The sequence below is a fragment of the Loxodonta africana genome, chromosome 3 (genome assembly GCF_030014295.1).
Source record: "Loxodonta africana isolate mLoxAfr1 chromosome 3, mLoxAfr1.hap2, whole genome shotgun sequence".
Lineage (NCBI taxonomy): Eukaryota > Metazoa > Chordata > Mammalia > Proboscidea > Elephantidae > Loxodonta > Loxodonta africana.
The window spans coordinates 152,891,174-152,905,248 of NC_087344.1; the positions used below are offsets into that span (position 1 = coordinate 152,891,174).

Consider the following 14,075-nt stretch of genomic DNA (forward strand, 5'->3'; position numbering starts at 1 on the left):
TTCCAGAGACGCACCCTAGCTATGCTTTTCCCTTAAGGAGAATACCGCTTTTTCTCTTTACAATCGGTTGCTCAGAACGTCCGCCCTCCTCAATGATTTGCCTATGGCGGAGCTGGAGCCCGCCAGCTCCCGCCCCCCCCAGTGATCGGCATAGGACCTGGCTTGTCCCCGCCCCCGCCTGACTGATGGCTGGGCCGCGGCACCGCCCTCGGTCCTCTAGCTGGCTGGGGTGCTGAGACCGTTAACTCGCCAGGCTGGCAGGCTCCCGGCGGCTACTCCACTGGAGGCCGAGATGGAGACGATGCGGGCGCAGCGGCTGCAGCCTGGGGTGGGCACCGGCGGGAGGGGCACTCTGCGGGCATTACGGCCCGGAGTGACCGGGGCCGCGGCTGCCGCCACCACACCCCCAGCGGGCCCGCCACCGGCCCCGCCGCCCCCCGCCCCGCCCCCGCTGCTCCTGTCTGGGGGCCCCGGCCTGCCCCTGCCCCCCGGCGCCTCCGGCAGCCCCGCGGTGCTACGGGAGGCCGTGGAGGCTGTGGTGAGGAGCTTCGCCAAACACACGCAGGGCTACGGCCGAGGTGAGTCTGCGAGTCTGGCCTCCTGCGGGACCTCTTCGGTATGGGAGCCTCCATCCTACAGTCCTCTGGATCGCTTTTCCTGGCGCCGAGCCCGTACATGCATTTCCTTTTGGGGAGTTTCCTTCAGGCTACACACATACTCACACACACACACACACACACACACACGCACGCACATACGCACACACTCATACACACGTCTAAATCTCCCCTCCCCCTTTATTACTATTATATTCCCCAGGGATCCCTTTTTTCAGATGCAACCCTCTTCCTAACCCTTTCTTCTTCAGAAATGGAATTCCTTCTGCTCCCTTAACGCCTTTACACCTCTCTAACTTTGGGAAGGATTCTGTTCCCCTTTGTTGTGGATCTCATCCTATATCTCAGATAGAAGACATATCTTGTCCGTACCCTCTCAATCTGTCTTCTGCGATCTCAGCAATTCTGCACTCCCCTGTTCATTTACTCCATTTCCTTAACCTTGACTTTTTCATTCCTTTCTTACTTTACTCTGAAGTTTCCAATACAGCTTCAGATTTTCTGGAGAATTCGGTAACCCTCCCACCTTCACAAGTTACTCGTAATAATTGTGCCTTTAAATCTAGGACCCATACTATCAAGCCCACACCAGCTTTCTGTGACTTAGTACTTCACTTTGGTGTCTTTTGTAGTATAGACCCTCTCTACTTGGGCCTCTCTGTCTGGCTGGCTCTGTTTTCCTGGCCTTTGGCCAGGAACTGAAAAAAAAAACCCAGACCTTGGCTCCCTCGATGTTAAATTCTGTGTAAATAAGCCAGGCGGAGACCCTATTTCCATTAGAAATCTTTATCTTGAAGATTCCTAATTTCTAGGGTTTCTGAGAAGGAGATGTGAGGGTTTTCTTTCTTGTTTTTAACTAGTGTAGAATTCCCTGTCTGAGTTCAAGTTCCAAATTTACACTGTAAGTAAAGCGAGTAAAAAGTAAGAGTGTTAAGTAACAGGTAATAGGCGAATGTGATACAGAATTTAGGTCTGGAATTCTGTGTGCTTGGCCACTATTGCTTGCCTGTAAGTGACTACGTCTTTAACAATAATACAGAGAAAGATCGCAAGGCTTTCCCTGGGCAGTAATGAATTTTTTTTTTTTTTTTTTTTAGCGGAAGCGTAGTGAAAATAGAGCCCTGGTGGCATAGTGGTTAAGAGTTTGACTGCTAACCCAAAGGTCGGCAGTTCTAGTCCAACAGCCGCTCAGTTCTAGTCTGTCCTATAGGGTCTCTATGAGTTGGAATAGACTACACAACAATGGGTTTTTTGTTTGTTTGTTTTGTTTTTGTTTTGGTAGTGAAAAGAGCACACAGAGGTTTTGGAGTCATACAGGTCTAGACAAGCCCAGATTAATTCTCTGTCATTTACCAGCTACTGTCCCCTAGGGAAGTGACTTCGCCTCGGTGAGCTTCAGTGTCCTCAAGGGTTATGATGAGGATTAAACTGAGATATTGCACCTGACACATGATGTGTACTTACTAAATGGTAATTATTATTTCAATAAAACTCAAATTCGTTGGTTCATATTTTCTTGGGAAGAAGCTGTCTTGTTTTCTTGCACTCTCAAATACTGATGATATAAGCCCAAAGACTCCTGTGAACAGATTTTTAGATCTATTTTGGTATATGTCCAATCATTCACTTACCATCAGTTTCCCTTTGTTTTGTAGGTACTCTGAGGTGCTGGGGATGCAACATGGGTATGATTTTGAAACTCATTAAGAGGGAATATACTTTTTTTTTTTAAGTTTAATTCCTAGATTTAACAGGGCTATGCGAGGGAACTGCCATCAGCAATTGTCCTGCTGCTTCAGGTCCCTATAAATTGGAGACCATGGGAAGGTCTTTACCTTTGGACATAGGAGTAGCCAGGAGGGGTAACCCTAAATCTGATGCCTTTCTCTTGGAAACTTACAGAAGTTTATTAAAATTGCATAGGAGTATACCTTTTCTTGTCTGTGTTACCTGGAGAGCCTCTGGTCTGGCTTCTAATCTGAGCATCCTGTGAAAACTTTTTCATTTCCCTAGGAGGGGACTGTGCTGGCAAAGAGCAACCAGTCAGGCTGCCCACTCTGTGATGAGTCTCTCCTCCAATCTCCCCACCTCCCACCACAGGCCTTCTCATTATTCCTGAGTTTTTCATTTCCAGTCTGGATGTCCAGCCAGTACGTTGAGAGACTTTGGCAGATAGTTCAGTTTCAGGCAAGTAGAATTTCTGTTGATTTAGCCCAGAAGCCCTTCACCACATGGAATCACTTACTCTGCTTCGATTAATAGGCAAAACTGCCATTGGCATGTACCCACATACCCATGTGACTGATGGCATGGTATTTGGGAGCTGGCTCTATTCCTCTGAATACAATTTACTTTGGCCTTTGCCCAGACCATTCCCCAACCCAGCAATGCTTTACTGCATCATCTTTAATTCATATCTTTTATCTTCCCAAGTGCTCTAAATTCACCCTTTGCAGCCACAGTCTTTAAACTTACCTTCACTCATGTAGGATCTCACCATTTATATAAAAACTCTTCAGGTATTTCACCCGTTTGTCTTGTTATTATCACACTACCTCCCCCAAGACACACACAGCTCGGTATGCTGTAGATTCTTAATCAGTTTATAGTGGAATCAGAAAACTTGGCCCTGCCAAATAGTAGCTGTGTAATCTTGGATAAATTCCTTCATATCCGTAGGCCTCATCTGTTGCATTTATTCATTTGACAAATACTTTTTGAGCATCAGATGCAGTGATGAGCAGGACAGATACTCAGCCCTTATCCTTGTGGAGCTCATAGTCCACTTTACAGAGCAAGTGTGAGGATTAATAGTGCAATGAAGCAGGACAGCAAAATAGAAAGTGTTGGCTGGCTCTAGAGCCAAACAGACACTGGTTCTAAATCCTAGATCTGCCGATTGTGGTTTGCTCCTTACTTTCTTTTCTGTAAAATGGGTATTATAATACCAATCTTGATTTTTTTGTGTGGATTCAATGACATCATGAATGTCAAGCATACAGTACTTGGTATTCAATGAGTAGTTGCTATTATTACTCATTTTGAAGTGCTTTGAAAACTGTGATATGGTAGATATTACTATTTCCTTTGCCATTTTTTCCCCCACGTGACATATAGCCCCATTCTTCTAATGTTTGACAGCTGGCAATCCCTAAACTGGCATGACTGACTAAATTGCAAAGTCACTTTCCTTGTTCTATAACTGCTGCATTGCCCTCTTCAAACCAGTTTCTTTGAGTTATTTCTCTGTCTTTATGTCAAAGTATGGCTATGTGATTAGAGATTTTGCCCAACTACTTCCCTAGATTGAACAAATGAATCTTGTATTTTGTAGTTAGTTTTTCTTTTTCCTCAGAAACACAGACAGCTTCTTTGCCTATAAATGATTGTGGAGTTAAACTGATTGACCTGTTTTTGGAAATGTTCGGTTGTTTCTTGTATTAGTTTCCTGTGACTGCTGCAACAAATTGCCACAAACTTTGTGGCTTAAAACAACAGAAATTTATTCTCCTACAGTTGTTAAGGCCAGAAGTCCAAAATTAGTATTACTGGGTTGAAATCAAGGTGTCTACAAGGACACACTCTCTCTAGAGGCCCTAGGGGAGAATCCATCAGACCTCTTCCAGCTTCTGGTGGCTGCCGGCATTTCTTGGTTTGTGACTGCATCACTCTAATACCGTATAGGCCTCTGTGGCCACATCTCCATCCCCTCTTGTGTGTGTCATCAAACTTCCTTCTGCCTGCCTCTTATAAGGACGCTTGTAATTGCATTTAGGGCCCATCTGGATAATCCAGGATAATCTTCCCCATCTCAAGATCCCTAACCTAATCATATCTGCAAAGTCTTTGCCACATAAGGTAACATTCACAGGTTCTAAGGATTAGGTCGTGGACATGGGGAGGGGGGGCATTTTCAGCATACCACACACAGTCTCTTCTCAAAGTCACTGTTGCTTTGCAGTCCTCTCTTCCAAAGAATCTGCTCACTCTGGGTCTCTACTCTCCCCCCATTGTTGAATGAGTTACTGTCTCAAATTGAGAGGTAAGAAGGTCTCCCTGATCACATGTCGGATGATGAAAATAGGGCAGCCTGGCTTAATTCACATTATTATTGTAAGTTACAAGTAATAGTGAGTAGCTATCCTCCTTAAGGGTAGCTCTGGATTTGTAGTTATTGAAGAAACGGTCTGCATTATTATATTTAAATTCTTGTTAGTGGTGTTTGCTCTATCCAGGAGTTGCATGTATTTTATAGATCTCTTTTTAAAATTTACTCAGTGGTTTCCACGAGCAACCAAAATAAAACATCAAGTTCTGTGGCTTTTCTATTCTTTACATTCAGCAGGTCCCTTGTGTGTCGCAAACAGTCTTCCTGGAATGGGTCCAGGAGAGAATCTTTTGGGAAAAAACAGTATTTAAGTAACACCAAGTAATTGTGGGTAAAAGTGCTGTGGAAGACTGATTTTTCTCTGCATTGAAATGCACTGTCTTAGTCATCTAGCGCTGCTGTAACAGAAATACCACAAGTAGATGGCTTTAACAAAGAGAAATTTATTTTCTCACGGCCTAGGGTAGGTTAAAAATACAAATTCAAGGCGTCAGCTCTAGAGGAAGGCTTTCTGTCTCTGTCAGCTCTGGAGGAAGGTCCTTTTCATCAATCTTCCCCTGGACTAGGAGCTTCTGTGCACAGGAACCCGGGGTCCGAAGGACACGCTCTGCTCCCGGCACTGCCTTCTTCGTGGCATGAGGTCCCCATGTCTCTCTGCTCACTTCTCTCTTTTATATCTCAAAAGAGATTGACTTAAGATGCTATCTAATCTTATAGATCTCATCAATATAACTGCCCTTATTCCATTTTACCAACCTCATACATAATGATAGAATTTACAACACACAGAAAATCTCATCAAATGACAAAATGGTGGACAATCACACAATACTGGTAATCATGGCCTAACCAAGCTGACACATCTTTTTGGGGGACACAATTCAATCCATGATATACACTGAAAAATATGTTGTAATTGTATTTTAATGTGCCTGACTCCTCACTGGATAATACATTCCTAGACAGGAAGAACCTGTTCTCAATGATCAGCACAGCTGTGTGCACATAGTGAGTACTGAATACATATTTGTTGAAACAAACGTGATATAAATATGAAGGTGATAGAAGGCATGTGGAATATTTGGATGATTCAGTGGTACCTTCTAAAAGTTGAAGTGTCAGATGAAATATTGTTAACCAACCTCTCTATCCTCCGTAGTAATGTGAATCAAGCCAGGCCAGCCTCTTCTCGTCGTTCAGATGTGATCAGGGAGAACCTTCTCACTTAACTCTCAGTTTCATTACCTATTTATTACATGTTTATCCATATTCCCCCCACCACAAAATTATATTTATTCTTATGCTGTAAAATGTTTACTGTGGTTTCATGTGTTGTTTTAATGGTTTTTCTGTGGTAGATATATGATCTGTCCCTCTCGTTTCACTTAGACAGCTATCTAGTATTTTTTCTTAAGGATGAAAACCAAATTATTCTTTTTTGTTGTCGTTCAACACCATGGTACAAGCAATTAAATATCCCTCACTATTTGCTTGTCCCTTTCAGCCCAGCACCTGTCAGTGACTTCCAGAAAGCAAGTATAGCTGTCAGATATGTATGCTCAGTCACTTCCACCCTTCCACCTCACTGTTCTTTAACCATCCTACGTAAACCATTATACCAATGGTTTCACACTGCTATAATCTGATGAAAACTATGGCATCCCTCCCCACACACAGAAATGCTCAAATGCACTCACACACAGTTTTACTTACAGTTTAGGGGGCTTGTAGACCCCCATAAAGTTCAGCCATGGACTGGACATTGGACCCTAGGTTAAGATTCCTAAATAGGAGAGAACATTGGCATCAGGATATCTAGATTCATGCCTTAGCTCTGCCTCAGCTCTGTGACCTCGAGCAAGTCATTTTACCCTTCCTTTTTTTTTTTTTTTTAGCCTAATTTGGAGTAGTCGATCTCTAAAGCCCTTCCCAGCTCTAAAATGAATGAGTCTATGAGCACTTTCAAATGCAGATCACAACAAATTGTTTTTTTGCTGATCACTTTGACCAATTTTCCATTTCATGCTCACATTTCTGAAATAAGACTTCCCATTTCCTTTGGCTTTGGTAATCATTAAAAAATGGTCTCCGCACTCTGTGCCAAAAGGGATTCAACTGGACATAGAATAGACATATGCTTTTTAATAGAACCTTCCCTATTATAGTGGTCTCTTCCTCCTTCCTTTTTATTCCAGTATTCTCCTTGTTGTTTGCATGTCAGGAGAGCTGTCGCCCAGTGCATTGTGCAGAATTGTCTCAAAGAGGTAGCTGGGGCTGAAAAGATCTCAATGGAAAGAACAAAGATGCCTAAGCTTTCTGGGCAGCAGTGACCTTTGAAGAGCCCGTGCCAAAACTAAGGGTGGGAAAGACCGAGTTGCCTTTTCATGGTGGCTTTTAATGGAAGAATGAACATTCTTAAAAGTCAGTTAAATATAGGTTATTAGAAAATAGCTTCTGCTGTGTTTCAAACTCTGGCTAGTATGTAGGGTACTTACCTGGTTGCAGACCAAGTGAGATAACTTCTATTATTGGCCACTGGGTTTTGAACACCTTGTTGGCAGGGAATGTCTATTACTCATTTTTGCAACCCAAATGCCCTGGTAGTGCAGAGGTTAGAAGCGTTCCGTAGCTAAACAAAAGGTTGGCAGTTTGAACCCACCAGCCACCCTGTGGCAGAAAGATGTGGCAGTTTGCTTCTGTAAAGATTACAGCCTTTTTACAGCCTTGAAAAAAAACCCTATGGGGGCAGTTCTACTCTGTTCTGTAGGGTTGCAATGAGTCAGAATCAATGCGCGGGCAAAGGATTTGGTTTGGTTTTTTTGGAATGCCTAGTAGAAATCCATGCACCTATTAAGTGCTCAAATTTTTGCTTGATGTGTGTGGCAACCGTGAAAATGTGCTGCTCTGACCTCCTGCTGTGGCGAGTATAACTGACTGACAGCCCCAGCTGCTGCCCCCTTGGGGTCCATGACCATGTTTCCACTGAGGCCACGCTTCCTGAAGGCTGCTCCCAGCCAGTAACTGAACATAGTGGGGTTACTAAGGCAAGCACATTCTGGTGAGATGTGAAACTGCTTTGGCTCGAAGACTTCCTACCGGCCTGGCCAAACCTTTCTTGGAACCACACTGCAGTCTGAGACTCTCCTACCCAATCCTTCTCCTTTCCCTCTCTTTTTCCAAAGGTGTCAGACTTTCATTTAGTTTGAAGGCTCTCCCTGACTTCTCTTACTCCCTCCCCAATAAATCTCTTGCACGTCTATCCCATCTTGGAGTCTTCTTGGCAGACCTGAACTGATGCAGTATGAAAGAAGGAATAAATGAGTCCTTGTTGTGATTAGAGGTGGCGCAGTGGCTAAGAGCTTGGCTGCTAACCAAAAGGCCGACAGTTTGAATCCACCACCTGCTCCTTGGAAACCTATGGGGCAGTTCTACTCAATCCTACAGGTTGCTATGAGTCATGACTTGATGGGAACGGGTTTGGTTTTGGTTTTGGTTTGGTGGTACAGTGGTTAAGGGCTCAGCTGTTAACCAGAAGGTCAGTAGTTCAAACCTACCAGCCGCTCCTCAGGAGAGAAATATGGCAGCCTACTTCTGTAAATACTACAGCCTTGGAAACCCCGTGGGGCAGTTCTACTCTGTCCTACAGGGTCACTAGGAGTCACAATTGACAGTATCAGGTTTGGTTTGGGTTTGTTGTGATTAAGAGTAAGAGAATAGCCATGTTGCAAGATATCAGGAAGCGTGTGTGATAATTATTATGTGGCTTTAGTTAAAACCGTTTGGAACCCAGGGTGATCATTTCCAAAGGCAAACCAGTTTCATCTCTCCATTAAAACCCTTCATCGGCTTCCCATTGCTTTTAGGATAAAGCCAACATTCCTTAACATGGTCTACAAGGCCCTACATGGTCTTGTCCCTACTTCCTTTTGCAACCTCATCTTGTTTTACACTTCCCTTCACTCTCTATTCTAGCAGCACTGGCCCTCTTTTTAGTTCCTTTACTCACCACATTCCTTGCTGCCACAGAGCCTTTACACATGCTGTTTCCTCTGCTCACAGCACTATTCTCCCACCTCTTTGCCTTGTGAATTCCTACTTATCCTTCATATCCGAGCTTAAACATCAGCTCCTCAGGGTAACTTTCTTTGGTCTTTGCTTCTAGAACATTTTCCACTGTCTACCACTCCTTTATAGCATTTACCCCAGTTACAATTTTACAGTTGTTTGAGATTATTTGATTAACATCTCTCTTCCTCTTTAGATTGTAAGATACATAAGGAAAGGAACCATGTGTGGTTTTGACCACTTTTGTAGTCTAGCATCCAACACAGAGTCTACCACAGAGTAGGTGCTCAATACATATTTGTGGAATGATTGAGCCTAAGTGTTAGGGGATAGGAGGAAGTGTTCTGGGATACAGTGACAGGTCTAGAATTTGATTTTACCCTACCTACAACTAACAAGTTAGTTGATTACCATTTCATGAATGTTGGCAGAAGTCACAGGACTTCTAGGCCTGAGACAAAGTACTTTTATTACTCATAGCAAAACAAATAGCATGAGCATCATGCTTGTTTGCACTGGTTCTCTTGGCTTCCCAAGTCCAACATGGAGGGCTCAGATGAATGCATTCGCATGCTGTGTGTTGTATTACAGGAGAGGAACACTGAGCTTGGGGAATCTGCCATTTTATAGCAAGCAGAGGGAGACATTACTTCATCCTTTAAAGTTTCTTGCTGCAAACACAACCTCAAGAAATGGCCCAGGTAAAGAGAAGTCGGGGTCTTATATTCTGGCATCCCAGCAAGATGTAAAGGAGCATGAGACAATGATGGAGGAGTGTCTTCCAACCCAACAGACAATTCCTTTAAACATTATTTATACCGAGTTACAGACCCCCAGAAGAGACTCTCTCCCAGCGCATATGAGGTGGTAACCAGGGTGGAAAAGGGATCTGACCACGGGTTTGGTCCCAGGAAGCATAGTCTGGAGAATGACTAATAGAGCCATATTTCATTGAGAGGGAGTATGGCACAATGCTTAAGAACATTGACTCTGTAACCAAGACTGCCTGCATTTGCATTCTAGTTCTGTTGCAGTCTAGATATTAAAACCATGTGCAAATTATTTAACCTCTCTATGCTTCAGTTCCCTCATCTGTAAAATGGGAATAATATAATTAAGTGGGTAAAGCACTTAGAGAAATGGCTGACATTTATTAAGCGTTCACTAAGTGTTAGCACTTATTATTATAGCAGCAATTATTATTCTAGGTCTTCTGACTAATTGTGGGATCATCTACTTGCATTTCATTAGGTAGTGACAATGGTCTGCTGACCTTGGAAACTCTGCCTCCAATATTTATTCTCCTTTGGTGTCTAGGACTAATCAAAATGAGAATTAGGGAAGTGTAGGAGGAGGGTAGGCATACTCTGGTCTTTTCTTCCTGTACGAATGTATTTACTCATAGTCTAGGTTTATTAACTTAAATACTTTGAAATAGGAATAGATGGGGAGCTAAGGGATACACTCTTAATGTAGGTGCAGGTACTTACTGAAGTACACACCACTTGGAGGTGTTTTCATTGCTCAACTTACTACTTCTTTTTTTGTAGTGAATGTGGTGGAGGCACTTCAGGAATTCTGGCAGATGAAGCAGTCCCGTGGGGCTGACTTGAAGAATGGGGCCCTAGTGGTTTATGAGATGGTGCCTTCCAACAGCCCTCCATATGTCTGCTATGTCACCCTGCCTGGGGGAAGTTGCTTTGGGAGTTTCCAGGTAAGAGTTTCCAGGTGGCAGTAGCAAAGATAAGTGCTTAGGTGCAACTAATGGCTTTTTCCATCACTTTGGCCATTAAATCTTTGTCTGAAATGAGGTATTTGAGGACCTGACCAATTCTGGGGAAATCACTCTGGCAAGCATCTGAGGCCCATTTGACCACAAAAGAACCTCAGTAGCATGGTTTTCTTTGAGGCTTCAAAAGCTCAAACTCAATTTGAATCTGAGCAGTTATGACTATGCCTTTACTTAATATATATCAGACCACTAGCCCCAGCCCTTCTTCTGAGCTAGCTTCCATTATTGCATTCCAACCTCTTGTCATCTCTTTTTGAGGATTTAAAATACCTTTAGTCCTTTTCCATAGGCAATTACTAAAGAAAGCAATGTCTGGGTTCTCTAAGAGATTAAAGGGGAGGGACCATGTATGATAGAAATAGTACTCATCTAAAAGTTAGGAGATTCAAATCTCCATTTCCTGACTACCAGCTTGGCAATTCAGGTTCGCTTCTCTGGGCCTTAGTTTCCCCATCTATAACATGAAGGAGATAGGCTAGGTTATTTCTAAAGCCTCTTCTAGTACTAAAATTCTACAATTATATGAAAGACCTATAATATATGATGATGAAAAAAGTTATTGCTATTATAGAGTAGTGAGACATTTGACTAGTGTGGGTATTATCATCAAAGATGGATTTTGTACATTGCAGACAGGAAGGTAGCCTTCTGAATTGTCAGCCTAGGGTCTGAACAGGAATTTAGAGAAGAAAACAGACACCTTTGTTCTGTTTTCCATACGGTTTATATAAACAACCTTTAAACAAGATTAGGCCCCCTGCTATGTGCTTGCATAGTACCATGAACTTCCCTTGTCATTATCACTTATCACAGCATATTATAATTGATTGTCTCTCTTAGTAGAGTATGCTCCATAGGGACAGAGATTATGCCTGTCTTCTTTCTTCTTAGTGTTAAAATCTATACTGGCCAACTCCATGCTCAGCACATAGTAGGCACTTAATATATCTGTTGTATAAATGAATCCCATTGCAGCTCAGTTCCTTCCTCAAACAGAAACAATCCTAAAAAATGTTCATTTCAAATCAGGTGACTAATTTTTTCCCTCAGAATCCCAGCCATTTCAGAGAAGTAAATACATGCCCAGAATGACTTATGTTTATGCTTTCTTTTCTCAGAGAATAAGCTCTTTCCTTTCTCCTCTCACCTCTTCACATCATTGAATAAGGATTTGAAAATTTTATGGTGATGCCTATTATTAGACCAGTGTAGTAATTGATTTCTGTTGTTTTCTGAAAGAGTGGAATTGTCTATCTTGGCTTCTTTTAGCTTATACTTTTATATCTACTTTGGCAGATGAAATTTCTCCTGGTGGTATTCCTTACAATGATCTTTTAAAAAATACCACTATTATAGTAGGCTGGGCAGTAGGCTAATGAATAGAGAAAGAAGTACAAACAGAAATTGAAGAAGCAAGAAGACTTAGGGTCAGTGTACCAAGCTCCATATGCTCCTGTCTCAGAGAGAGTTGTCAGCTAAAGGATATCGGGAATTACTAATATTAAGAATGGTTAACTAGTGAATATATCCCAGTCTACTTCTTTAAACTGTAACTTCACTTTCTTCCTTTCCTCTGATCCTAATCCTAAGGGACAAAGGACACAGAGGCCTTTGAGGCAGCCAGTGAAGATGAATTATAAAGGAATACTATGGTGCCAAAGGAGCCCTGGTGGTGTAGTAGTTAAAGTACTTAGCTGCTAACCAAAAGGTTGGTGGTTGGAACCTATCAGCTGCTCTGCAGTAGAAAGATGTGGCGGTCTGCTTCAATAAAGATTTACAGCTTTGGAAACCTTATGGGGCAGTTCTACTCTGTCCTACAGGGTCGCTGTGAGTCGGAATCGACTCAGCAGCAGTGGGTTTACGGTTCCTAGGGATCTGAAATTAAGTAATTTAAAACTTCTCAAAATCAGACTTGTTCTATGATCCCTGTGTTGGATGCAGTGTAAAAACATGAATATTTCTTGGTTTCCCTGGGTCAGCTTTTCCTACCCTAGCCACCCGAAAATATAAAAGACTATAAATTCCTTCTTCAGACCTTAGACCCTGTTCAGGGGTAGCTCCTTTGGCTTACTGCATTATTGGGGAAATGCAAGCTCGCAGCTAAAAGTGAAGTCCAAGAATCCAGACGGGCGCCTCCCACAGAGACTGGAGGCCCCCTCTGCAGAAGCAGTCTCGGCATGGCTTTGTTCTAATCATGGGTTTTGTAGAGGGATCCAAGAAAACCTTGCCTGTCCATACAACAAGAGAACAAGGTACAGATTTCTTACAGTATGGCCAGAATCTGGCTTTTGAGTGATTAATTCTGTTGACAATTTAAACGGGGGTATTTTTCATGTCTGTTGATTATATGCTGACTTCAGCAGCCTTCCTTATTCTGCGTTCAATTTGGCATGGGCTACAGCATTCTCCAGCTCCTTAATGGCTTCAGGATGTTGAATCAAAATTGTATTTCCACACACCCCAACCATTTTACAATCAAAATTTCGGAGAGTATGTTGAACACAATTGATTTATCCAAAGGCAGTCCAAGTGTCTTCTATCTCAAGTGTTTCCCTCCCACTGCTCCTTCCTCTCTCTCAGACACACATAGACATATATCTTCTCTTTCTCTCCCCTGCCTAGTTTTGCCCCACAAAAGCTGAGGCCCGGCGGAGTGCAGCAAAGATTGCACTAATGAACTCTGTGTTTAATGAACATCCTTCCCGGAGAATCACTGATGAGTTCATTGAGAAGAGTGTCTCTGAGGCCTTGGCATCTTTCAATGTAAGTTATTTGGAGTTGGAAGGAAGGAGAGGGGGGATGGGAGAACTGGCCTGTTGAGTCTTGTAAATTGCCGGGGAACAGTGAATGAATTCTTCTTTTCCTTCCTGCCTATGTCTCTGTTCTTCCTGTTTATTCTTTGTCAATCTTTGTGTTACATGCGCCGTATGTCTGAGTCTCTAATTCTTTCTGCGTGCTTATGTATTTGTTGTTGTTTTGTTGTTTTCGTTGCGTGCCTTTGGTATCTAAAAAAAAAAAAAGGTATCTAGAAACCTTTAATTCAAGATTTATGGAATTTTAGTGATATGCCAAAATAAAATTTGAGCTTGAATTTGCTTTTCCCAATTTTGGTGTAAGACTTAGTTCCTTCTTCCCTCGGTGTTCTTTTTTTATGTGCCTCTTTTTTCTTCTCACTTGTCTCTTGCCTTCATTACTTTATCTTATTAATAAAGAGTCCCTTTATGATACAGCATCTTGAGTTTTTTCCTTTCTAGGATGGGGAGGATAATTTATGTACTCTTTTTAAAAATAATACCTGTTCCTTGAAATAATGATGACAATAATAACCATATCTAATCCTAATAGGGAGCACTAGTGGCATAGTAGTTAAGAGTTTGGCTGCTAACCTAAAAACTGGCAGTTCAAACCTACCAGCCACTCCTTAGAAACCCTGTGGGGCAGTTCTACTCCAAGAATTGGAATTGACTCGATGGCAATGGGTTTGGTTTGGTTT

At 42.5% G+C, this 14,075-nt stretch overlaps 1 protein-coding gene across 4 annotated transcripts in view; it reads left to right on the plus strand.

Moving 5' to 3' along the window:
• Positions 1-219: 219 nt before the first annotated feature.
• The window catches only part of LIX1L (limb and CNS expressed 1 like), a 72,847-nt gene continuing 58,991 nt past the window's right edge, over positions 220-14,075 (plus strand). For all 4 annotated transcript variants that reach the window (XM_064282340.1, XM_064282338.1, XM_023541034.2 and 1 more), the window contains exons 1-3: positions 220-578; positions 10,341-10,504; positions 13,205-13,345. In XM_064282340.1, the coding sequence (XP_064138410.1) occupies positions 293-578; positions 10,341-10,504; positions 13,205-13,345 (591 nt within the window). In that variant the 5' untranslated portion in view covers positions 220-292. The remainder of the gene's footprint in view (positions 579-10,340; positions 10,505-13,204; positions 13,346-14,075) is intronic.